General features: G+C 43.3%; 1 protein-coding gene across 2 annotated transcripts; it reads left to right on the top strand.

Annotated features, from left to right (window-relative positions):
* The first annotated feature begins 15,088 nt into the window (after window positions 1-15,088).
* LOC108710065 (zinc finger protein 420-like) lies at window positions 15,089-26,936 on the top strand. 2 transcript variants are annotated; one of them, XM_041584666.1, is made up of 12 exons: window positions 15,089-15,244; window positions 16,168-16,809; window positions 17,144-17,270; window positions 17,876-18,459; window positions 18,955-19,030; window positions 21,608-22,035; window positions 22,897-22,930; window positions 23,242-23,693; window positions 23,857-23,902; window positions 24,729-25,168; window positions 25,445-25,568; window positions 25,881-26,936. In XM_041584666.1, the coding sequence occupies exons 2-12, from the start codon at window positions 16,180-16,182 to the stop codon at window positions 26,492-26,494; spliced, it is 3,555 nt and encodes a 1,184-aa protein (XP_041440600.1). In that variant the 5' UTR covers window positions 15,089-15,244; window positions 16,168-16,179; the 3' UTR covers window positions 26,495-26,936. The 2 variants fall into 2 exon arrangements, with proteins under 2 accessions (XP_041440600.1, XP_041440601.1); XM_041584667.1 differs by having other exon boundaries at window positions 15,099-15,244; window positions 16,057-16,809.
* Window positions 26,937-27,316: the final 380 nt, after the last annotated feature.

Raw genomic sequence — 27,316 nt, forward strand, 5'->3', positions numbered from 1 at the left:
AATTAGTAACCCTTTGCTGCCAACCTACCTATAATATAATTAGTAACCCTTTGCTGCCAACCTACTTGTAATATTACATCTAACCCCTTGCTAACAACCTACCTATAATATACTGTAATTCGTAACCCTTTACTGCCAGCCTACCTGTTATATTATTAGTAACCCTTTGCTGACCACCTATCTGTCATATCCTGGTTAACTGATTACTGCCAGGATAGCAGCTTGTCAGTGGGCCCTCCTGCCCATAACCATTTGGTACATTTCATAGTCTTTCCCTATTTGTGTTTGGAAAGAAAAAGAAGAAGCAGGTGAAAGAATAGATGACAATAAGGAGAATAAAGATTGAGGAAACAATACAATTCTCACAATGGGCCTATGACTATTTCTGGGTAATATAATCAGGCCGGGGGGTGTAACATAAACAGGAATTAGGGGTAAGCAGAGGAGAAGTGATGGGTGAATACGTCCCGTTTTGCTGAAAAATTCACAAAGTGGTGATAATTCCCAAACTTGTTCCAGTGAGTGGATTCTGGGCAAAAAAGTTCTCCCAGATTTGCTTCTCACCATTAGCCAATAACATGAATGAGAGCTATGGGGGTGATCATTGGGGCTTTTCAGCTTTCTCTATGTATAATGCCCTTACCAGCCACATCGCTCCTACCCCCTGGCACTCACACAAGTCAGAAGGTTCGTGAGCTTTGCACCCTATGCACGTGCCCTTTCTACCTGCCCCTAGTCCCAGCCCTGCCTCGGGGCAGAATTAGGGGAGAACTAGGACCCAGGGACCAACTGTTTCCAACCCTCACCTTGTTGATATTTCTTTCATTGGGTGATCACTTCCCAAATTCCACTGGCAGCAGCTTCAATCTTGCACCACTAGACAGGGAATGTCATTGCTGATTGGTTGCTATTATTATTATTATTATTATTAACATGTATTTATATAGCGCCAACATATTGCGTAGCACTGTAAAGTAAATGTGATTATACAACTAAATCACATGAATTCTATACATAGAACATATGGAGTAACAAACATCACAATCAATACAGGTACAAAAGGTGAGGAAGGCCCTATGCAATAGAGCTTACACTCTAAAGGGAAGGGAGTAATACACAAGGTGTGGGAGTGGGCAAGATGGAATTAAGTGGGTGAGAAATGTGGTACTGTATGTGTTGTTGCGTTTGGTAGTTAAGCAGAGTGAGGGGAGGCTTCTTGAAAGAAGTGCGTTTTCAGAGATTTCTTGAAAGCAGAAAGGTTGGGAGAAAGTCGGACAGACGGTGGGAGAGAGTTCCAGAGGAGGGGGGCAGCCCTTGCAAAGTCTTGAATGTGAGCATGTGAGGAGGTAATGAGAGAAGAGTTGAGTAGCAGGTCAGTAGAGGAGCGTAGTAAGCGAGTGGGTGAGTATATAGAGATGAGTTCAGAGATGTAGGGTGGGACAGAGTTATGAAGTGATTTGAAAGTCAGTGTCATTAATTTGAATTTGATTCTGAAAGGTAATGGAAGCCAGTGCAGGGATTGACAGAATGGCGAGGCAGAGGAGGAGCGGTTGCTGAGGTGTATGAGCCTCGCAGCAGTGTTCGTTATGGACTGGAGAGCTGACAGTCTCTGGAGGGGGAGGCCAATTAAAAGAGAGTTACAGTAGTCTAGACGTGATATGATGAGAGAGTGAATAAGAATTTTGGCAGCATCTTGGGTGATAAATGATGGTATTTTGGATATGTTCCTTAGGTGGAAGTGACATGATTTAATAAGTGACTGGATATGAGGAGTAATTGGACCTGTTTATTCTCTTTATATTGATAACTAGTTGATGAAAGCTCTGTTGCCAAGAAGCTTTGTCCTAGAGACTCCAGTGCTGGTGCTAGGCTTATGGCACCCAAATTTTTTTGTCCACACGGGTGGAGAAGTGTGCCATTTCACCCCTTACCCCCAAAGCAAATTAATTTAAAGGGAAAATACTCCATAAAAAAACATTTGGCCAGATATGCGGAAGTTTCCTTCATTTACAGCTCAGAGAGCTTTGTTTGCAGAGAGCTCATATACAGCCCATGAACAGAAGCCCGGCAATAAATCTTTATCTTAATTTGCCCAAACACGGCCGATAACATCTGCCTACCAGTCCCCCTCAGAACCAGCTGGCAATTGGCTAAAGTATAGGGAAAATCAACCAGAGTGAATGTCAGGAGGCAGTGGCACATGGGCAGTGGCCTTTCTCTGTCATTTGTGCCCAGAGCCTCATATTCCTAATAAATAGAGGGACTGTGCCTTTAAAGGTTACACTTTGTGCAGCTTTAAATAAAACTCCCCCAAAAACCTCACGAGCACCAACCAGCAGTTCCACTTGTGCCGGCAGCTATTGTAGGTCCTATTCAGTCAAGGGGAGTGGGTGGAAGGTTATTCCTTCCCATTAATTCGGGGAGTCACTGCTCTGTTCCCATAGGATTAATAGTATGAGATCTCACTAATGTCCTGCTGCCCCGGGGGTCTTTAGAATCACTTGCAAACACAGGGCATTCACATTTACCCATAATTCCCCTGGCCTGTCTGAGGGCTGCACTATTGGGATGGGCATATTTAGCAAATTGACACTGAGAAATCCAGGGGCGCTACAGGGAGTTGCAGGGGGCAGCAAGAAGGAGAATATAGACGGCACAGAACATCTGGAACATCTCATATGATCAGGGTTTCTGCAAAAAAAATACCAGCCTTCCTAGGTTTTTAAGGGTTTTCCCTATAAATAACATTGGGGTCAGGCAACACTTTTACCTGCCAGGCCAGTAAAAAATACCGGCCAAGTGGCAACCCTACATATGGGGGCCCATTCACTAAGCTCGAGTGAAGGAATAGAGGAAAATAGAGGGAAAAAAAAAATTGATTTTCAAATGTTTTTTTTGGCTACTTCGACCATCGAATTGGCTACTTTGACCTTCGACTACGATCTTCGACTTCGAATCGAACGATTCGAACTAAAAATCGTTCGAATATTCGACCATTCGATAATCGAAGTACTGTCTCTTCGACCCCCTAGTTCGCCACCTAAAAGCTACCGAGGCCAATGTTAGCCTATGGGGAAGGTCCCCACAGGCTTTCCAAGGTTTTTCTTATCAAAGGATAATCCTTCGATCGATGGATTAAAATCCTTTGAATCGTTCGATTCAAAGGATTAAATTGTACGATCGAACGGACGGACGAACGAACGAATTGCGCTAAATCCTTCGACTTCAATATTCGAAGTCGAAGGATTTTAATTCGGCAGTCGAATATCGAGGGTTAATTAACCCTCGATATTCGACCCTAGGTAAATGTGCCCCATGATGTCACTCCTGAGGTCACTGGTAATGCGCTGCTTTACGGCTAGTGGCCAGCAATAGTCACATGCCACATGCCAAGACTACTCCCGGCTACACTGCCAGCATAACCAGTGCTTGGCACCCATTCTATGACGCTTATTGGCTAATGGTATAGATATTATTATTGGCTAATGGTATAGATATTATTAATTAATGGATATTATTATTGGGCTAATATTATGGCTATTATGATATTATTATTGGCTAATGGTATTAGGCTAATTATAGTATTATTGGCTGGTATAGATATATATTATTAATGCTATAATGTATAGATATTATTATTGGCTAAGGTATATTATTAATATATTATTATTGGCTATAGTATAGATATTATTAATGGTATAGATAGTTATTATTGGCTAATGGTATAGATATTATTATTGGCTAATAATATTATTATTGGCTAATGGTATAGATATTATTATTGGCTAATGGTATAGATTTATTTTGGCTAATGGTATAATTTATTATTGGCTAATGGATATTATTATTATTGGCTAATGGTATAGATATTATTATTGGCTAATGGTATAGATATTATTATTGGCTAAAAGTATAGATATTATTATTGGCTAATGGTATAGATATTATTATTGGCTAATGGTATAGATATTATTATTGGCTAATGGTATAGATATTATTATTGGCTAATAGTATAGATATTATTATTGGCTAATGGTATAGATATTATTATTGGCTAATGGTATAGATATTATTATTGGCTAAATAGTATAGATATTATTATTGGCTAGATTAGATATTAGATAGTTAGATTATTATTGGCTAATGGTGTAGATATTATTATTGGCTAATAGTATAGATATTATTATTGGCTAATAGTATAGATATAATTATTGGCTAATGGTATAGATATTATTAGCAGAGGAGATAATAAGGACAAACACACCACAGCACCAGGGTATGAGAGATATGAAATCGGCTGATTCAAAATGAGAAAACTCGTTTGACTGTGTCTCTGTGTGACACTAATTTGAATTAATTACAAAGCAAACAGCATTTTTACAACTATACATTAATTTGTGGGGGTAGATCAATTTTTTTCTATTTAATATAAGCACTTTGCACTTTTGTTCTTTTTCATATATAAAAGTAAAAAACAAATTCTCTAAGAATCACTGCTATTTATTTAATTTATATTAGCTATTAATTTCTTCTAGATTTGATTTAATTAATAATCAAATATTTAATTATAACGCACTAAGCACTTTATTCATTTAGTTTGTGAAGGAACAATAATACCTCTTTTTAGAATAATTAAATGAATCAAATGTGGTGTTTACTTAGGTAATGATATCAGTGAATTGATGGGGAATTCATTAATTGGTCTATCTGAAAATATTAATTGAGGTTACATCTAAACCTCAATTTGGGAATATACGGGGTATCTTTTTTCTTTCTGGTTTCTATATACTTCTATACACTGACCTAGTCAGACCCTGCTATAGGTCCTAATCCACAAGCTATATTACAGGTTCCTCCCTTTTATCAAATAATCCTACTAATTTAGAACTTGCATTGGCTCCTGTGGGGGTGGCACTTGTGAATCATTTAGAGTTTTCACCAGGGATGTTAGTGCTGCTCTAAACTCAAGAATAAGGGCTAGACCAGGAGGAAGTGGTTAAAGGAGTTGTTCACCTTTAAATTAACTGTTAGTGTGATGGTTTTCATTTTTTACTATTTCGTTATTTATTTTATAAAGCTTTTGAATTATTTGCTGCCTTTTTCTGATTTTTTCCATCTTTCAAATTGGGGTCACTGACCCCCATCTAAAAACAAATGCTCTGTAAGGCTACAACTGTATTGTTGCTACTTTTTATTACTCATCTTTCTATTCAGGCCTCTCATATTCATATTCCAGTCTCTTATTAAAATCAGACCCAGACTGGCTATCTGTGGGTTCGGGCAAATGCCCGATGGGCCATAGATGAGATGTCTGTAATAGCCACAGCTAAGCCGATGCCTGCATTAGTGGATGTATGGGAGAACCAGGAATTTTGATCAACTTCAGTTAGTAATATTACAATTGCTTGTTATATCGTTATATACCCAATCCCTTATGCTTATGATTTGTATGTTGGCAACAGGAGGATCCGTGCTCAGAGCAATCACTTCAGTCTGTATATGGAAAACAGTGATATGTATTCATTGCAGGAGGCAGCATTTGGCACACATGGTAATTAAAGTCTCTTATCTGCCCGGGTACATTGTCATGGAGAATGTAGAATATACAATATAGAGTATAGGGCCACTAATCAATCAATAGTTGTGATAGAAACTAGGGTGAGATATTTGTTGCAAGGATTAGTTCCAGCACATAGGGTGTATAATATTGCTGGGGATTATATGGTAATGGACTCTTAAAATATCTATTAATAATCACTAGTTCTAGTTAACCTTGGGGTTAGAAATATATATTATGCTTTGCATGCGCGTAAATATATGGGCTGCTTTGATACTTTTGCCAGGGCTGCTTTTTCCTCCCAGTCCGGACCTGATTAAAATCAATGCAGATTGCAGAAATGGCAAACTGGAGAGCTGCTGAATAAAAAGCTAAATAACTAAAAACCAGAATTGATAAAACATGAAAATGAATTGCAAATAGTCTCAGAATATCCTTCTCTGCATCATACTTAAAGTTAACTCCAAGGTAAACAACCCCTTTAAAGAATGAATGCTTAGCCTGGAGGAAAGGGTTATAGATTGAGGGTTAGGCCAGGAGAAATGGGTCAATTAAGGGGTATAGGTCAGGAAGAAAAGGGTTAAGAAAAGAGGGTTAGTTCAAAAGGAAAGGGTTAACGAAAGAGGGTTAGGCCAGGTGGAATGGGTTACGGAATGAGGATTAGGTCATGAGATAAGGGTTAAGCACTGAACGTTAGGCCTGGAGAAAGGGTTAATGAAGGAAGGTTAGGCCTGGAGAAAGGGTTAATGAAGGAAGGTTAGGCCAGGAGGAAAGAATCAACGAAGGAGGGTTAGGCCAAGAGGAAAGGGTTAAGGAATGAGGGTTAGGCCACGAGGAAAGGGTTAATGAAGGAGGGTTAGGCCAGGCAGAAAGGGTTAACGAAGGAGGGTTAGGCCAGGAGGAAAGGGTTAAGCACTGAAGGTTAGGCCAGGAGGAAAGGGTTAATGAAGGAGGGTTAGGCCAGGAGGAAAGGGTTAACGAAGGAGGGTTAGGCCAGAAGGAAAGGGTTAAGCACTGAAGGTTAGGCCAGGAGGAAAGGGTTAAGGAAGGAGGGTTAGGCCAGGAGGAAAGGGTTAACGAAGGAGGGTTAGGCCAGGAGGAAAGGGTTAAGCACTGAAGGTTAGGCCAGGAGGAAAGGGTTAATGAAGGAGGGTTAGGCCAGAAGGAAAGGGTTGAGCACTGAAGGTTAGGCCAGGAGGAAAGGGTTAAGGAAAGAGGTTTAGGCCAGGAGGAAAGGGTTAACGAAGGAGGGTTAGGCCAGGAGGAAAGGGTTAATGAAGGCGGGTTAGGCCTGGAGGAAAGGGTTAATAAAGGATGGTTAGGCCAGGAGGAAAGGGTTAAGCACTGAAGGTTAGGCCAGGAGGAAAGGGTTAATGAAGGAGGGTTAGGCCTGGAGGAAAGGGTTAATAAAGCATGGTTAGGCCAGGAGGAAAGGGTTAAGCACTGAAGGTTAGGCCAGGTGGAAAGGGTTAAGCACTGAAGGTTAGGCCAGTAGGAAAGGGTTAACGAATGAGGGTTAGGCCAGGAGGAAAGGGTTAAGCACTGAAGGTTAGGCCAGGAGGAAAGGGTTAATGAAGGAGGGTTAGGCCTGGAGGAAAGGGTTAAGCACTGAAGGTTAGGCCAGGAGGAAAGGGTTAAGCACTGAAGGTTAAGCCAGGAGGAAAGGGTTAATGAAGGAGGGTTAGGCCAGGAGGAAGGGGTTAAGGGAGGGCTTGGCCTTCCCTTCAGGCTCCTCCCTGTTCCTCAGTGGCAGTTTGTTTACTCAGGGCGGCAGTTGCTATTAATCACCGTGTGTATCCGGGTGTCTCTGACTCAGGGCAGCAAAGTGGCAGTCAGTTCCCCCCGCCCCCCGATTCTGCTTGGGGGTATAATGTAAATGTGCTGCACCTTCTCTCCATCAGCTGCTCCATCCCCGGCTCAGGTTACACAAGTACAGGCCCTTAAAGGGCAACTCCACCCTAATGAACTGAAGAAAATATCCTAATTCCCAATATCCATTCATTTCTCATTCTCACTGGGTTTTCTATTGTCTTTCATTTACTATTCTCTGCACTGCTGATTCTGACTCTTGAAAAAGTGTAACAGGGCTTTTACAGACAAGCGTTCTTACCTGCCGCAGGGGAGCGCAGGAGTAGACGCACTGAATTTTTGTCAATGGGGCTGTACTCACACCGACGCAAGTAAGCACCAAACGCAGATAAAATGCAACATGCTGCCTCCCAATCTGTGTGTGGCGCTTACATGCGTCTGTGTGAGTACAGCCCCATTGACAATAATTCAGTGCGTCTACTCCTGCGCTCCCCTGCGGCTGAACGGAAGAAAGCGTAAGAAGCGCCTGAAAAACCAGCCGTGTAAGAGCTAGGGTTGCCACCTTTCAATACAATAAAAATCTGGGGGCGGTAAAAAGAGGTGGGATGTGACGTCAAAGGGGCGGGGAGTGATTGCAAATGGGGCGGAGTCGCGGCATGCAATTGGGTGTGACGTCAAAGGGGCGGAGCAAGACGTTAAAGGGGGCGGCGTGCAACTGGCCAGGCGCCGAAGAAAAGGTAGATTTTCTGCAGATTGGGGCAGGCCAAGGGCTTTAGTTAGGAATATTACAAATTTACCGGCAGCTACATTGCCGGTAAATTTGTAATACTGGCCCTGGCCTTGGTGGGTGTTTTACCGGCTAGGCCGGTAATATACTGGCCAGGTGGCAACCCTAGTAAAGGCCTACATTTTAGTTATTTCCCTGCATTTTGGACCCAGGAAACAATATCATCTCAAGGGTTAAAGCATGCTGGGAGTTGTAACTCATCAGCATTAAGATTCAAAAGAATCCCAGCTGATCTTTGTTCCTGGAGCTGGGAGGGTTAATAGCAGTCTGTCTGCGGCAGAAGAACTAAACAGCAGAACACAACACAAATACACAATAATAATCTCCCTATGTCAGATAACAGCAGGATGCCTGGGACAGGGCTGGGGAGCTGCATTCTCATTGGCCAGTTCTCTTGCATCTTTAATAAGGTCTTTTATCTAGAGCACTGGGAAGGCTTTGCTGAGGGTTTAGTCTCCCTGATGGGAGTATTTTGGCTGTGGGACCAGGATGTTCTATATAATATCATATAATATCAGGTTCTGATCTGGATGTTCCCTGCTGTACTTTGTTCTCTCTCCCAGTAGAGATGCTGGTTCTGGAGACCCTTGGGCAGAACATTATGATGAGTCACAATCCAGCAGTCGTGTCCTCCCGGCCAATAGGAATATTCATGTGAAAATCCTCTTATTACTCACCCAGGCTCCAGCATTATGTCTTGCCTAGGGGCCCCTTGTCTGCAGTGACAAAGCTAAATTAATTTATAGGAAATTCACCTAAAAGAGACCCTGTTGCCGAGCAACCAAAAGAGCTTTCATGCAGTAGTGCTGTGTATTGTGGGGGCACCAAAATGATTGATTGGCATCAAACTGCACCAGAACTTCCATGCGGCATCTGAATCGTGTGTGTCTGGACTTTGGACCACACTGATCAGTACATTCCTTCAAGGCTGGTTCATGCTCAGCTAGGCATGCTGGGAGTTCCATGCGGCATCACAGGGTTCAATGTTCTGTGTACAAAATCCAAGTGAGGTGAGGTCAGGTTCCAAGTAAAGTAGTAGCTCAAGTGATGATGAGTTAAAAAGGCTTTATAAGAACATGCTTTAACCTAACGCATTTCGTGCCTGACAGCCTATGAGTAAGTGCCCACACAGGCATGAAGCTTGTTAGGTTTAAGCATATCCTAATAAAGCCTTTTTAACTCATCATGACTTGAGCTAATCAATAACCTGTGCAGCGAGAGACGCGGGTATCATTGGGCCGCACAGGGAATAAAGATATTATTATCAACGTGCTCTCCGGAAACAAATACCCAAAGGAGGTCGGTGTATTTTTAGCTCTTTAGAACTTTGCCTTTAATTGGCAGTTGTGAACTCCCTTTTATCTTTATCTCTGTCTCCAACAAGTGCCGCCCAAATGACAGTTATTAGCCCACCCTGAGACTCCAGGTTCCTATTGAGAAGATCAGTGTCATTTGTGCAAAGAAAGGGTGCAGGGAATCCGTGACATGTGGGAATGGAATCACGTGCCGGGGAATGGGCCCATTGGGGCGCAGGATTGGGACGGGGGGAGGAATCTGCGGGTGAAGAGACTTTTACTCTGCCTCATATCACTCAGCAGCTGCTGGACTACAAATCCCTGCAGAGTTAGACATGTGATAAAGGTTTAAGGCATGCTGGGAGCTGTAGTTCAGCAACACCAAGCAATATTGCTCATTAAATGGGATGTCACCTTTCAAAAACTTTTTTCTGTTCAGTTGTTTTCAGAAATAAAGATTTTTTTACTTTCCATTTTGAATATTTTTTACTGTTTTTTTCCCAAAGTTGAAGTTGAATGTTGGTGTGAGTGTGAGTGAGGCAGCTCAGTGACCCGGGTGCAGATTCTGTTCCAAGTTCAATAGAAGCGTTGGTGTTGAGGTGGGTAAGAAAAGACTTGCTTTTAAGGCTTTCAAGTTAGCTGGTACAGCCGAAACATTTATAAGGTACAAGGAGGCCAATAAATCATACAAAGAAGCTATAAGGCAAGCTAAAATTGCTATAGAAAAGGATATTGCAGCAAGCAGTAAAAAGAATCCAAAATTATTTTTTAAATATGTTAATAGTAAAAATATGAAGCAGGAAGGGGTGGGACCTTTAGTATCAGAGGGGGGTCAGCTGGTTGATGAAAACAAAATAAAAGCGCAGATTCTGAACTCATATTTTTTGTCTGTCTACACAAATGAGGAACCAGTTATTGAAGGTTTCCTTCTTAATAGTCCCAATTCCAGTAATACAACTAATGATGCATGGTTCACACATGAGGAAATTCTAAAGAGACTAGAACATGTTAAGATTAACAAAGGTCCAGGGCCAGATGGTATTCATCCCAGGGTAATTAGCGAGTTTAGCTCTGTGATTGCCAACCCTCTTTACTTTATTTTTCAGGATTTATTGATTTATCTGGCATAGTGCCGAGAGACTGGCGAATTGCTAATTTGGTGCCTCTATTCAAAAAAGGATCCCGTTCTCAGCCTCAAAACTATAGGCCAGTTAGTCTGACGTGAGTGGTAGGAAAGCTTTTCGAAGGGTTAATAAAGGATAAGATAGTGGACTTCATAGCAAATCATAATACTATGAGTTTGTGCCAGCATGGTTTTATGCGTAATAGATCTTGCCAGACTAACTTAATTTCTTTTTATGAGAAGGTAAGTAGAGACCTTGATTCTGGGATGGCAGTGGATGTGATTTACTTAGACTTTGCTAAAGAATTTGATACAGTGTCACACAGAAGGTTACTGGTTAAATTAAGGAATGTTGGCCTGGAACATAGTATTTGTACCTGGATAGAGAACTGGCTAAAAGATAGACTACAAAGAGTGGTGGTAAATGGAACATTTTCTAATTGGACCAGTGTTGTTAGTGGAGTACCGCAGGGCTCTGTACTAGGTCCCTTGCTTTTCAACTTGTTTATTAATGACCTGGAGGTGGCCATTGAAAGTACTGTTTCTATTTGTGCAGATGAGACTAAATTGTGCAGAACTATAGGTTCCATGCAGGATGCTGACACTTTGCACAGTGATTTGTCTAAACTGGAAAACTGGGCAGCAAACTGGAAAATGAGGTTCAATGTTGATAAATGCAGGTTATGCACTTTGGCAAAAATAATATAAATGCAAGTTATACACTAAATGGCAGTGTGTTGGGAGTTTCCTTAACTGAGAAGGATCTTGGGGTCTTTGTAGATAACAAGTTGTCTAATGCTGGGCAGTGTCATTCTGTGGCTACTAAAGCAAATAAAGTTCTTGTATAAAAAAGGGCATTAACTCAAGGGATGAAACATAATTGTGTCTCTTTATAGGTCCCTGGTGAGGCCTCATCTGGAGTATGGGGGCAGTTTTGGACTCCAGTCCTTAAGAGGGATATAAATGAGCTGGAGAGAGTGCAGAGACTAAGTGCAACTAAACTGGTTAGAGGGAGGGAAGAGTTAAATTATGAGGGGAGACTGACAAGGTTGGGGTTGTTTTCTCTGGGGGAAAAAAGGCGCTTGTGAGGGGACATGATTAGACTTTACAAGTACATTAGAGGACATTATAGACAAATAGCAGGGGACCTTTTTACCCATAAAGAGAATCACGTACCAGAGGCCTCCCCTTCAGACTAGAGGAAAAGAAGTTTCATTTAAAGGAACAGAGTAGGGGGTTCATCACAGTGAGGACAGTGAGGTTGGGGAATGCACTGCCGGGTGATGATTCAGTTAATGACTATAAGAGGGACTTGGATGATTTCTTGGACAGACATAATACAAAGGCTATTGTGATACTAAACTCTATAGTTAGTATAGATATGGGTATATATCATTTATGTGACAGTAGGGAGGGGTGTGTGTATGGGGCTGGGTTTTCATTTGGAGGGGTTGAACTTGATGGACTTTGTCTTTGTTCAACCCAATTTAATTATGTAACTATGTAACTATGTAACTATTAGTTGATCCATTTCTCAGTAGGATCTATAGGGAATATAAGTGTAACTATTGTATCAAGTCTAACAGTTGCCTTTAATGGCAGAGATTCTGCTCAGCAGGGACTGAGGGTTCTCCAGGGTAAGCTTTATTCATTGATCTATGAGATTTCCTGACTTGGCGGAGTCAGGCACCCTGTCTGAGAGCTGATACTGATTGATACAAACGCTGCAAGGATATCACCTAAAGCATTGTGACCACTCATGGATCAGTTACAGGGTCGCTGACCCCCTCACACAGCTGCTTCACAAACACAAGAAGGGGAAACATGAAACTTTTCACTTCAATATTAGAAAAATGGTCACAAACAGAAAATAGCAAACGTCTTTATTTCTTTAGAATTATCTGAAACCAACAGAACAGATAAAAAGTGTTGGAAGGTGAAGAACCCCTTTAAAACTTCTCCCAGCTCTCCAAGGCTGGCGGCTCTATTCAAAAATAGGGATTCAAAAAAGGTCCAGGTATTTCAAGTACACAGAGGCCCAAACAGCATTTACCACAATCTACAGGTTGCCAGTTATTTAATTGACCGAACTGCAACTGTGAATCTTGAGAAGGGGAAATGTTTTAAAGTATAAAATTAAGAAACATATTAAAAAGGGAACTATTACAAAAGGGTTTGTAGTATCAAAACTAGCCTGTGTGTGCCCTCTAGTGGTGGTAACAATTAGCGCAATATTAGCTAATTCAGCCTGCAGCCTTGTGCCTTTATATGGTCACAGAACAACCCCTCAGTGACTTCTAATATCCTTATCATTTACAGTAGGGGGTACATTATCCCTTATAATACATGAGTGATACTCAGAGTTCCCTGTATAACTCAGCCTGCAGCCTTGTGCCTTTATATGGTCACAGAACAACCCCTCAGTGACTTCTAATATCCTTATCATTTACAGTAGGGGGTACATTATCCCTTATAATACATGAGTGATACTCAGAGTTCCCTGTATAACTCAGCCTGCAGCCTTGTGTCTTTATATGGTCACAGAACAACCCCTCAGTGACTTCTAATATCCTTATCATTTACAGTAGGGGGTACATTATCCCTTATAATACATGAGTGATACTCAGAGTTCCCTGTATAACTCAGCCTGCAGCCTTGTGTCTTTATATGGTCACAGAACAAACCCTCAGTGACTTCTAATATCCTTATCATTTACAGTAGGGGGTACATTATCCCTTATAATACATGAGTGATACTCAGAGTTCCCTTATAATACATGAGTGATACTCAGAGTTCCCTGTATAACTCAGCCTGCAGCCTTGTGCCTTTATATGGTCACAGAACAACCCCTCAGTGACTTCTAATATCCTTATCATTTACAGTAGGGGGTACATTATCCCTTATAATACATGAGTGATACTCAGAGTTCCCTGTATAACTCAGCCTGCAGCCTTGTGTCTTTATATGGTCACAGAACAACCCCTCAGTGACTTCTAATATCCTTATCATTTACAGTAGGGGGTACATTATCCCTTATAATACATGAGTGATACTCAGAGTTCCCTGTATAACTCAGCCTGCAGCCTTGTGTCTTTATATGGTCACAGAACAACCCCTCAGTGACTTCTAATATCCTTATCATTTACAGTAGGGGGTACATTATCCCTTATAATACATGAGTGATACTCAGAGTTCCCTGTATAACTCAGCCTGCAGCCTTGTGCCTTTATATGGTCACAGAACAACCCCTCAGTGACTTCTAATATCCTTATCATTTACAGTAGGGGGTACATTATCCCTTATAATACATGAGTGATACTCAGAGTTCCCTGTATAACTCAGCCTGCAGCCTTGTGCCTTTATATGGTCACAGAACAACCCCTCAGTGACTTCTAATATCCTTATCATTTACAGTAGGGGGTACATTATCCCTTATAATACATGAGTGATACTCAGAGTTCCCTGTATAACTCAGCCTGCAGCCTTGTGTCTTTATATGGTCACAGAACAACCCCTCAGTGACTTCTAATATCCTTATCATTTACAGTAGGGGGTACATTATCCCTTATAATACATGAGTGATACTCAGAGTTCCCTGTATAACTCAGCCTACAGCCTTGTGTCTTTATATGGTCACAGAACAACCCCTCAGTGACTTCTAATATCCTTATCATTTACAGTAGGGGGTACATTATCCCTTATAATACGTGAGTGATACTCAGAGTTCCCTGTATAACTCAGCCTGCAGCCTTGTGCCTTTATATGGTCACAGAATAACCCCTCAGTGACTTCTAATATCCTTATCATTTACAGTAGGGGGTACATTATCCCTTATAATACATGAGTAATACTCAGAGTTCCCTGTATAACTCAGCCTGCAGCCTTGTGCCTTTAAATGGTCACAGAACAACCCCTCAGTGACTTCTAATATCCTTATCATTTACAGTAGGGGGTACATTATCCCTTATAATACGTGAGTGATACTCCGAGTTCCCTGTATAACTCAGCCTGCAGCCTTGTGCCTTTATATGGTCACAGAACAACCCCTCAGTGACTCCTAATATCCTTATCATTTACAGTAGGGGGTACAATGTACATAATGTATTATAAAACACAGTGATAGTCACACACAGTGTATTAGTGACAAGTTGCTGTATTGCCAGTGTATTAGTGACCTGTCAGACAACTCAGACTCTGACCTCAGCCATAAAGCGAGGCGGAAGTGCTGTGCCAGTGAGAAGACAGGATCAGCCAGAAATGCGCCCCCACTCGGCACCGCAAAGCTACAAGTATCCCGTGACTTTAAAGGAAAGGTTTGATTGAGTTCTAATATTAAAGGCCACACACACAAAATCATGATCATTCCACGATGTCTCCCGAGTGCAAGCGGAGAGCAGTAGACAGGGATCCTGGGAACCTTCCCCACGGGCGGAACCTTTTATGCCGTATCCGGTTTCCCAAGGACGGGTTTTAGGCGCACACCTGCCGCGATACCTTCTGGGAATAGTAGTTTTCCCCTCATCCTCATTGGCTAATGGCCGGAAGGGGGCGGAGTATAGCGCCCCGGTCAGGTCGCAGCTGTAAGCGGTTTGTCACCGGGGAGATTGGTGCCGCTGAGAAGGAGCGGGAGGGCCGCGCACCCTCTTTCTTTAGGCTTAGGAGGGAGTTAGAAGGTAGGGCCCTGCGCAACGAACTGTCATGTTTATATCTATGGGGGAAATAGGATTTCTGTGTGTACAGACGTTACAGTGTATAATATACATGGGCCACTAGTGCTCTCTCCTCTCTGCACCTCATGTATCTCTCGTGTATCTCTCGTGTATCTCAGGCCTGAGGCCTCGTCTGTCTGACTGGAGACTGGGACGTCCAAACAGAGAGACAGTCAGACAGACACAGAGACTCCAATAGAGACACAGACAACAACATAGAGACAGAGGGACAGTGAGACAGATACAGAGACTCCAATAGAGAGACAGGTAACAATATAGAGACAGAGGGACAGTGATAGAGATACCGATAGAGACAGATACAGAGACACCAATAGAGGGACAGTGATGGAGACACTCAGACAGATACAGACACTCCAATAGAGGGACAGTGATACTGAGACAGAGGGACATCAATACAAAAATAGAGACAGAGTCAGTGATACAGAGACTCTAATAGAGGGACAGTGATAGAGAGATTGAGACAGGGACAGTGATAGAGACAGCGTTACAAAGACAGAGAGACAGTCAGCAATACAGAGAAAGCAATACAGATACAGAGGGACAGTGATACAGAGATACCAATAGAGACAGCGATACAAAGACAGCAAGACAGTCAGTGATACAGAGACAGAGGGACAGCGATACAAAGATAGAGAGACAATGATAAAGAGACCGTAATAAAGAGAGACACTGATACAGAGAGTCAGCGAGAGACGGGGCACACACACATAAATCTGTATATTTATTTATATTTACACTTTCCTGAATATCTCCAGAGGCAGAGTAACCAGTTTAAGCAGCAGGCGGGAGAGACTGAATATTCCTGGAGGGACCAATGATTGTTTCTTCAGAAGGAAAATGAACTGAAACTTATTTTAACCCTACAGGGCAGAGGAGCCATGGAAGAGGGGATTATAGGAGGCGGGTGTATAAAGGTGGAGGCTGCAGACATTACATTGGATCAGGTGACAGTAGCCGCGCAATTTCCGGAGCAGCTGAAGATGGAGCCGCACATGGACGGGCCAGTTCTGGTTGGTACAATGGACTGTTTAGTGGATTACAATGTAGGGACCCAGCTGACAGTGGAGCAACAGATCCAGATTGGCGACGGTCCTCTTCAGTGCCCTGCGTATGACATGAGCTGCCTGACTGAAAAGCCCCCCAAACCTCGGCAGAGGAAACCCTCAGGGGAGGGCCAGTTTAGTTGTGGGCAGTGCAGTAAAAGCTTTGGGCGTAGCATGGACTTGGCCAGACACCAAAAGGCTCACAAGGGTGAGAGGAGCTTCCTGTGTAATATTTGTGGGAAGAACTTCCGTCGGCACACTTCCCTTCTGATCCACGGGCGGATCCACACCGGCGAGCGACCCTATCAGTGCACTTTGTGTGGCAAGAGCTTTGTACAGCGCCAGCACCTCACCACCCACATGAGAACTCACACCGGGGAGAAACCCTTCCACTGCATCGAGTGTGGCAAAGGCTTCCGCTGGAGATCAGAGCTCCTGAAACATCAGAAGAACCACACAGACAAGGTAACTGGGCATCTGTTTAAAGCGATTCTGTCATGATTGTTATGATGTAGATTTTATTTCTAAATGACTCTGTTTACACTGCAGATAATTCACTGTACAATATAAAATGTCATTCCTCAACCAGCAAGTGTATTTAGTTGTAATATTGGTGTGTAGGTGCATCTCAGGTCATTTTGCCTGGTCATGTGATTTCAGAAAGAGCCAGCACTTTAGGATGGAACTGCTTTCTGGCAGGCTGTTGTTTCTCCTACTCAATGTAACTGAATGCGTCTCAGTGGGACCTGGATTTTTACTGTTGGTGTATTCTCACTTTGTAACATTTGTTTGGTCACAGGCTTCGGTGGCTTTCGATGATTTGGCTTCCTCTTTCTCTAAAGAAGAATGGATGGAGCTGGAGGAATGGCAGAAAGAGCTGTACAGGAACGTCATGAAGGAGACCTCAGAGACATTAATGTCACTCGGTGAGGGGGGTATTTAATATTCCTTTATTTTCCATTCACTCCAAGAGACTCGTAGGGGATAATCCCTTTCCCATTTGAAGAGATACCATTGAATAAATGCTGTTTCCTCAGAGTGGTTTTACTACAGGTGGTATTACTATCTCATTACTCACTGATTGATCCATTGAGTAGACTTTCAGACATAGCCTCTTGTTGCTGTGTCAGGGGAGGCGGGGCTTGGGCCGCTATATTTCTGTAGTTTAAAGGTGGCCATAGACATAGAGAGCCGTGGATCTCTCTCCGATATGCCCACATTAAAGTGAGCGATAGGCTGATCCAATCGTGGGCCCTAGGGCCCAATGATCGGACCATAATGTATCCGATACGGGCGGTCAGATCGTGGGATCGCATTAAAGCACAGATGCAGCCACAATCCAATGGGATTTTTTAACCTGTCCAATCGGGATCTGGCCAACTTTCAGCCAGATATCGATCAGGGAAGCGGTATGTGAGCAGCTTTTATCTGCCCATGTATTGGAGCCTTAAGGGGTATCAATAGCACTTTTATATATTGATTCATTACTTCTCCCAAGCTGAGAACTTCTTCCCTTGCATTTCTGTTTCAGGGGAAGGCCTGGTGGAGAAAGCCATTGGGGAAAAGGATTGTGATGGACTTGAACCAGCCGCTGCTCTAGCAATAGACTGCACCAGTAACCTGCCATTTTGCCCTGAAGGAGCTGTAACTTGCACTGGTCAGCTGGACGGAGGGCAGCCGAGTCAGCCTGTGGCCATGGCGGAGGGGAAGGACGTGGTTTTCACAGAGGGTGCGGATAAAATCCGAATCAAGTTCGTGGCTGACACATCTAAGACAGAAAGAGCGCACGCTTATTCAGTGTGTGACAAAGTGTTTTACAACAAGCGGACGATTAAGACCCATTTACAGGCTCATTTGGGGGACAGGTCGTATATTTGCAACGTGTGCGGAAAGTTCTTCCGCCGACATACCTCCCTGCTTATCCACGAGCGCATCCACACGGGCGAGCGTCCCTACCAATGTCCTCAGTGCGGCAAGAGCTTTGTTCAACGGCAGCACCTTAACACCCACCTGAAAACTCACACCGGGGAGAAACCCTTTCACTGCACGGAATGCGGCAAAGGTTTCCGCTGGAGGTCTGAGCTGGCCAAGCACCAGAAGGTCCACGTAGAGGAGGTAAGTCCTTGTGGCAACTTGCGGATGATTCCTCCTTCATTCCATTGATCCCTGGAGGCTTAGGGGAGGGGTTACTGAAAGAGTTGAACATCCTGGTGGTATACGTCAGCCCCCAATTCATAATGTCTCCTAATACTTCTCTGCTCAGTTCTATTGATCATTGGAACAGAAGCATCAAGGGACATTTCCTACATCAGTAAATTAAGTTTATTCTATTCAGCCAGGCTCTTCATAGTACTCTTTTATAATATTAACAGTGATAAAACTGCTAATATCATGAAAATAAATAAAAAATCACGTCAATAATAAAATGCTTTAAAGGGCAATTACATTTTGGTGTGGTGGGAGGGAGATTTTTTGCCCTTTAATTTAACCTCATTGGTTATTTCCTTTTTCCCAGTAGTGGGCCAAACCATTAGTTAATCCAAGCAGAGGTTGACATGGTATGTGCTTCTGATATGTATGACTCCTAATTCGTATTTGTGTGCGACTCAGGTGGGAGATGGCTTAGCCAAGGACCAGAGGGGCGATTTGAATATTGGCGAGAAGATTGTCAGCTCTGTCAGCGCAGGTGAGGGGGACAAGTCTCTGCTTTGTCATCTGATAAGTACTTCTTGCCTGCAGACTAGCTTTCTGGCTAAGAATAGTGGGAATTATATATTATCGTACAGGGTAACTAATTTGTAAGGAACTGATTTATCATTTTTACCTTGTTGATTGACACTAGGCATTGTATTAAAGGGAAATAGACTTAAAATGAAAAGGAGTCACAGTCTGAGGGCCGCATGTTATACTGTATATTGCATTTGTTTGGCAGAGCTTGTTGTAACACATATACAAACTATGTTATAATAGGCTCACCCTTCTTAAATGGATAGTTCACAGTTTCAGCAGTTGCCTGGTTTCTAGGGTCCAATTTACCATAGCAACCATGCAGTTGTTGGAATGAGAGACTTGAAGATGGGTAGGAAAGGTCAGATCAGAGAGAAGTAGTGCCAGCCCTGCTATTTGTCTTGTTTGCAGAGTTCGTGGGTCGCATGACATCGAGAGCATTCTCGGGGGTAACAGAATATCCCTGCTGCAAAGCCGATTGTCTCCACTAAAATGGTTAATTCCACCCCTTTCCCCCTCCATGGATCCATAATTATCTCAACCATTCATCTTTAATGTGCCTGTCCATATAGGGAGCAGAGTCTCCTAAGCAATCCAGAACACGAGGGGCCATTTGCTCCAGTAACAAGCTATGGGAGTTGGGTAAAAAGCGCAATGACCCAACTACTATAGCCAGGGAATGGGGGGGGGGGTGTAAGCAGCTGATTCCTCTGCTTCTTAACTTTACCTTCTTATGTACATCAGAAAGATTACAGAAGCTTCACTTGGATCTCAAGGCAACAGCAATCATTACTGATTTAGAAACACACAGATCTCCGTAATTAAAGGGCACAATTCCTTGCTCATCTTTCAAGGATAAGTAAACCTTTAAAATAAGTGAATGTTAAACTGATGAGGGGATTATTGTATGAACTTTTGTCATTTACATTTATTATTTATTTTGTTTTTATTACAAGATATTAAGGGATACATGTACTGTTAATATGAATGAATTTTGTTACAACAGCGCCACCTGCTGGTCAGTTTCCCACCAGTCTGACCAGCAAGTAGTCAAGGAAGTTGTCAGGAGAAAGAAAGAGACTGATGTTCTTCTGCTTAGTAAAGATGTTTTTAATTTTATTCCTAAGCAGAAGAACATCAGCCTCTTTCTTGACTACTTGGTGGTCAGACTGGTGGGGAACTGACCAGCAGGTGGCGATGTTGTAACAAAATCCATTCATAATAACAGTACATGTATCATGGAATAAAAACAAAATAAATAATGAATGTACATTGCAGCATTTCTTAGAATAGCCCCCCTCATCAATTTTAGATTCATTGTAAAGGTTTACTTATCCTTTTACTTAAGCGCATTAACAAGGACTATGCAGAGGATTCTCTATGTTACTTTTTGGGAGATGGGGAGTCAGGTAAATGCTACAACAAGCTCTTTTATGCAAGAGGACAGTATGGTGTATAGAACTCATGCATCAAAAAACATCTTTTAAAATTACCTTTTATAGAACCTGGCTTGGAATACAAGTATCTAAATAGATTTGGCCTCTTTTTCATTTTCAGGTTAGTTCCCATTTAATACTCTTAAACTGCACAGTCTACATCACTGAAATACCAACCACAGTATTTGGGTAAGTGACCAGAATAATATGACGTACTCGCCCACTAAAATGCTGTTAATGTTAGTTTTTTAGGGCAGCAGTGCATGACATGTGTGAGATGTGCCTTAAAAGAACATTAACACCAAAAAAATTATAATCTTCTAAAGTAATGAAACCATAATGCAGTGTTGTGCTGCACTGGTAAAACTGGTGTGTTTTCTGCAGAAACTCTACTATAGTTTATATAAATGAATAGCTGCCCCCATGCCTACACCACAGCTTGTTTATATAAACTATAGTAGTACTTATCTGTTATCTACTGTGTATCCTGTGCTTGAATGGCTGCCCCCATGGCTACACAGCAGCTTGTTTATATAAACTATAGTAGTACTTATCTGTTATCTACTGTGTATCCTGTGCTTGAATGGCTGCCCCCATGGCTACACAGCAGCTTGTTTATATAAACTATAGTAGTACTTATCTGTTATCTACTGTGTATCCTGTGCTTGAATGGCTGCCCCCATGGCTACACAGCAGCTTGTTTATATAAACTATAGTAGAGTTTATGAAGTAAATACACCAGTTTTATCAGTGCAGCACAACACTACACTATGATTTCATTACTTTAGAAGATTTCCATTTTTTGGTGTTACTGTTCCTTTAAGCTTGCAGCCTTCCCTAAATGCTCTAATACACCAGTGCAGCACAAAATACCTTCCTCAGTAACTAGGGGGGAATCATAATGGGCACAGGGAGCCATAGTTGGAAGATGATAATGCTGTACTTTTCCCCCTTTGCATTTTGATTGGTGGATTGGGCTGCAGTGCACATATGTGAGGCAACATGAGCCCTAGTTGGTTTCGCTGGGGTTCCTGACTCCCCTATCTGACAGACTTCACAAAAGACATGATTATACGTTTAATGATTTGTATTGTCTGTAGGAGGTGCAGAACACCAGGCCACAGATTCCCAGAACAAGGGCTCCAAGAAACCAGCTGGTGCGGTTGTACATCCCCGCAATCCGAAATCTGACAAAGCTCACGCGTGTGCCGAGTGTGGGAAGATCTTCTACAATAAGCGGACGTTAAAGTCACACCTGAGGTCTCACCTGGGCGAGAGGTCGTACATCTGTAACGTGTGCGGCAAGTGTTTCCGTAGACACACGGCTCTGCTCATACACGAGCGCATTCATACGGGCGAGCGGCCCTACAAGTGTGTGCAGTGCGGGAAGAGCTTCGTTCAACAGCAGCACCTCACCACCCATCACTCAACTCACACTGGCATCAAAGCCTTTCCTTGTGACGTCTGTGGGAACAGCTATCGCTGGAGATCAGAGCTGCTTAAACATCAGAAGATCCACGTGGAAGAGGTAAGAGCTCAGCCGCCTTTTCAGACAGACACAATAAGAGATTTACACAAATGAACTTACTTTACACCACAAAGTCTGCAAGGAAGATATTGAGGTTTAGTTATAACTGTCCATTGGCTTCAAACTTGCACCTACTCAAGCTTTACACACAGGAAAAAGCAAGTTTCTTTGGATTAGGGAAGAGGGAGAGGAGCAGTAATTCCCAAACTCTGATGCAGTAGCATGGAGGCTCAGCCTGAAGGCCAGTTAGCATGAGACTTTAGGAGAATGGATATTTGCTCTCCTAGATACACCTGAAAGCCTAGCTTGATGTCAGATAGGGTGAGATTTGGGGAACATAAGTATTAATTGTGCCAGATAATTATTCTCTGAACTATGGCTCATGACTGAAAGGCAATCTTTTCCTATATCTGTATGAGAGGTGCGGGCAGAAGAGGGGGCAAATGGTACAAGAGGAGAGGCTCAATAAGAGAGTGGAAAGCAGAGACCTTTGGCTGACTAGTAGAGAGGTCACCTAGACACGAGTGTACAATAGACAGAGTGATTCTTGCCCAGAGAGAGAGAGAGTGAGAGCAGCTGGACCAGAGAGAGACATGGAAAGATAGGAAAGAAGCATAAAGGAAGATAAAGCCTGACCAGGCTGACTAGGTCCAGCTATAGAGAGTGTGAGCCTTGAGGGGCCATTCAGAGGGTTGATTATACAGACCAGTGTATTGACAGTCTAGAGGAGGTTTGATGAAGAACACCGAGTCGTGGATGTATTAAGGAGCAGTGGAAAGGGGCATCACAGCGAGTAGAGTCAGATATATATATATCAGAGATTTATGTTAAACATTGACTTATTTTTTTTCTATTTTCTAGAACTCCGGAAATGGCTCTGAGGACGGGCAGAAAGGTGAGTTGTCAGTTGGTTGGCATGTTGTGGGCTCTCGGTTGGCATGTTGTGGGCCCTCGGTTGGTTGGCATGTTGTGGGCTCTCGGTTGGCATGATGTGGGCCCTCGGTTGGTTGGCATGTTGTGGGCTCTCGGTTGGTTGGCATGTTGTGGGCTGTTGGTTGGCATGTTGTGGGCTCTCGGTTGGTTGGCATGTTGTGGGCTCTCGGTTGGTCGGCATGTTGTGGAGAACACACACACACAGATACCAGGGAAACTGTTTCAGATCTACAGCACATGTTCTTCCTTTAGCCACGTTCTTGTCTGTTACAGAGACCCCCGTTAGGAAGAGATGTATCCAACGAGTGGAGAGAGGCACTTTGGAAAGGGGCAAAGCGCTGGGGAAGCGGGCGAGACTACTCTTGAGGCAGAGAGCTCAGAAGGCAGAACGCACTCACTCCTGCCCTGAGTGTGGAAAGAACTTTATCAACAAGCGGACTCTGCGCACCCACCAGCGCGTACATACGGACGAGCGATCCTACATCTGTAACGTGTGTGGGAAGAGCTTTCGGAGACACACCTCTCTGCTCATCCACGAGCGAATCCACACTGGGGAGAGACCCTACCAGTGCGCCCAGTGTGGGAAGAGCTTTGTACAGCGCCAGCACCTCAGCACCCACCTGAAGACTCACACAGGGGAGAAACCCTTCCGCTGTGCCCAGTGTGAGAAAGGCTTTCGCTGGAGGTCTGAACTGGTGAAGCATCAGAAGGTGCACGAGGATGAGGTACTTCCTGTTTAATTACATGGAGAGGGTGCTGGGAGTTGTAACAAAGGAAAAACAAGTCATTTACCCTGGGGCCCATGTAATTCTGGGAATAGTAACAACTGCTCTGTTCCACTCGTTGGTTAAGCTGGAAACATGAATAATTTGTCTGTTCATATTACAGAGTCTTCTGGTTGGAGTGAATTCACATAAGAAAAAGATTTCCCTGGGTAAGTTTGTCTGTCCTTAGTCTTCATGTAGATTGCCCTTCTGCAAACGGTTCTAGCACCATTAATTGGTGTTCCGGGACATACATACACATTGTGTCCTTCTTGACATACAGCTGTTTCCTCCTCGTGATATATTGTTTCTATTTTCTGTGACATACGAGCCGATAACATTGTATCCAATCTGGACACGGTGTCCATTCTCGTGTAACATAACCTTTGCGTCTTATCGAATATTCTTATGAACGCTTACATAGGGTAGCGTGATTCTTTAATTTGTGCGTGTTAATTATCACTTTTTTATTTTCACTTGAGTTTATTACTGTAGCCTTCTTTGATTGTTTTATTTTTATTCTTTTTTTTTATTTTTGTCTTACTCTATTCTGGTTTCCATTCATCTATTTGCACCTTTATGTATATGTTTATTTTCACCTATGCTGTCACTGACACGTCATTTCCTCTGCCCCCGGTGTTTCCCTGTTTGATCTTGATTTGTTCCCGCCACACCGTGTATTTATTTCCTTTGTTTGACACATTTTTCACTTTGAGAAAGGCTGTTGTATCAGCCGAAACATCAGCCATTGTCCACAATAAAAATCCTTCTTACTACACCTAAGACCTGCGAGTGCGATCTTTACTATTTCCAATATATATATATATATATATATTGCCCTAACATTTTACAAGTGAATGCAGCATGAGATGTCCCCATTGTTCAGATCTTATTGATCCTCCTAAGCTTACTCACCCATTAAACCTGGGCCTATAGAAAGCACATGCCTTTGATGTGGAATATACTTGCCCTGTAACTTATTTTACTGCGTTTCAGAGAATGACTGGAAGGGTATGAATGGGACGCAGGCAGTGCCGGAGCAGAGTGGTGATGTTGGGGGAGCAGGAAAGTCACAGCAGGCACCTCAGGAGCGTCCGTTTCAGTGCAGTCAGTGTGAGAAGACCTACCTGCGCAGCTCCGACTTGGTGAAACATCAGAGGAGTCATTTAGGACCATTAGGGGAGCGTCCGTATGTATGTAACCAGTGCGGGAAGTGCTTCCGTCGTAACACCTCCCTCCTGATCCACGAGCGAATCCACACGGGGGAGAGACCCTACCAGTGCGCCCAATGTGGCAAGAGCTTCATCCAGAGACAGCACCTCAGCACCCACCTGAAGACTCACACCGGGGAGAAGCCATATCCCTGCAATGTGTGTGGCAAAGGCTACCGCTGGAGATCTGAGCTGGGGAAACACCAGAGGGTGCACGGCACAGAGGTGATCTTATATACAGTATATATATATATATATATATTTTATATATATATATATATATATATATATATATATAGATATATAACGAGAAAGGCTAGAGTGCTAGCCGAAACGTTAGTCGTTTTTTTGATTGAATAAAAAACTTTTCATAAGAGCTGTGAGTGCTAGCTTTATCCTTCGTTATACTTTGCACCCAGGCAACTTTTACTGCTTTACGAGAGAAATCCTATGGCTGTTTGTAGAGAGAAATAGAATTTCAGTGATGTCTCTGTATTTCAGGCTACGGTCACATTTGACGACATGGCTGTGTGTTTTCCGGAGGAATGGAAGGACCTGGAGGAATGGCAGAAAGAACTCTACAAGAATATGATGAAGGAGAACTCGGATTCACTGATATCTCTGGGTAAGGCACAGAATATATAGGTCCCCTTATATTAATGGCATCATCCAGCAGGGCCGTTGGTCTGATATTCGTGCAGGGAAATATGTGCTTGGTTTAACCCCTGCTTCTCTGTGATGCCCTTTAATTCAGTGCAATCTCATCCTGCCATAGAAGAAGATAAAGCCTAAATGACTGGGGCCAGTTTTGGGTCACAGAGCTGATTCTGAGGAATTCAACTTGAGTGCTGGTGTGTGAGAGTTAATGGAGAAAGCCCAGCCCTGGTCTCTGTTGGATTCTGGATGAGACTATTTACTCGTTGTTTTACCCCAACAGGTGAAGTCTGGATCAATAAAAATGGGAAGGAGATGAACCCGAACAGACCCACTGACGTACTGGAAACCTCTGACTCCAAAGACAACATCACACTGGGAGTTGAGGCCCTGAATGTGCTGGATCACATGGGAGCCCCCCAAGAAGTCAGGGATTTCAGCAGCAGTCGCCTCCATGGAGATGAACCCCAAACTTCAGCCGATGCCCTCAGAGGCCTCCGCCAAAGCCTGGGATTCCTGCAGCAGCGGCGCCCCCCTCGGGAGAAGCTCTTCTCTTGCAGCGAGTGTGAGAAACGTTTCTCCCGCAGCTCCGACCTCCTCAAGCACCAGAGGAGCCACCAGACCGGAGAAAAGCCGAATGTGTGCAACGTGTGCGGGAAAGTGTTCCGCCGACGGACTGCGCTCTTTATCCACAAGCGAATCCACACGGGCGAGCGGCCGTACAAGTGCAAGCAGTGCGGCAAGAGCTTCATCCAGCGCCAGCACCTCACTACCCACGTCAAGACTCACACTGGGGAGAGGCCGTACCCCTGTAATCTGTGTGCCAAAAGCTTCCGCTGGAGGTCAGAGCTGCTCAAGCATCAGAGGGTCCACCCGGAAATCCTTGTGCCCCTGTAGAATATACACATGGGTGAGGGCGGGACTTAGACAAACCGTCTCCCCACTAACTGGCAGCACAGACTGTGGGCATTAGTAAATACGGGCAAAGCTGCTGCATTTGGATACGAGGGGCGGCTGCTGCTGTTCTCCATTGGTTGTTCTCCTCAGTGACTCTCTCTCTCTCCAGGGCTTCAGCCACAGCTAAAGGGCAAATGCTGACATGGACCGGCCTCGCCCCACTTCATATAGAGCAAAACACCCTGCTGTGATTATTAACCCCTGTTACTCCAGCTTCTGTCTTTGGGGCGGGGGTATGGAGTAAATATGGCGTCTGTTTTAAAAGGGGTGGTTCACCTTTCAATTAACTTTTAGTATGTCATAGAATGGCTAATTCTAAGCAACTTTTCAATTGGTCTTCATTATTTATTTATTTTCTAGTTTATTACTTTTTATTCCTCATCTTTCTATTCAGGCCTCTCCTATTCATATTCCAGTCTCTTATTCAAATGGGTGCATGGTTGCTAGGGGAATTTGGACCCTAGCAACCAGATTGCTCATACTGGAGAGCTGCTGAATAAAAAGCTAAATAACTTAAAAACCACAAATAATAGAAAATGAAAACCAATTGCAAATTGTCTCAGAATATCCCTTGCTGCGTCATACTAACAGTTAATTTAAAGGTGAACAACCCCTTTAATGAGACCAATCGCATAAAGACTGTGCAGCTCACCAACTGCCTGTCTTGTCTCTCCATGTTCTAAACATGTCAGGCAGTTAAATGAGTTCAACATCATTTCTGTTTGATGAAGATCCGGCTGTGTCTGTACAATCCATAGCTAA

This window comes from Xenopus laevis, chromosome 2S (assembly GCF_017654675.1).
Source record: "Xenopus laevis strain J_2021 chromosome 2S, Xenopus_laevis_v10.1, whole genome shotgun sequence".
NCBI lineage: Eukaryota > Metazoa > Chordata > Amphibia > Anura > Pipidae > Xenopus > Xenopus laevis.

Excerpts from the sequence above, each read along its gene's own strand:
- LOC108710065 (XM_041584666.1), top strand. The coding sequence starts at position 16,180 with ATGGAAGAGGGGATTATAGGAGGCGGGTGTATAAAGGTGGAGGCTGCA. Across the intron at positions 18,460-18,954 it reads AGAAGGTCCACGTAGAGGAG|GTGGGAGATGGCTTAGCCAA; the intron begins GTAAGTCCTTGT and ends TGTGCGACTCAG. Across the intron at positions 23,903-24,728 it reads TAAGAAAAAGATTTCCCTGG|AGAATGACTGGAAGGGTATG; the intron begins GTAAGTTTGTCT and ends ACTGCGTTTCAG.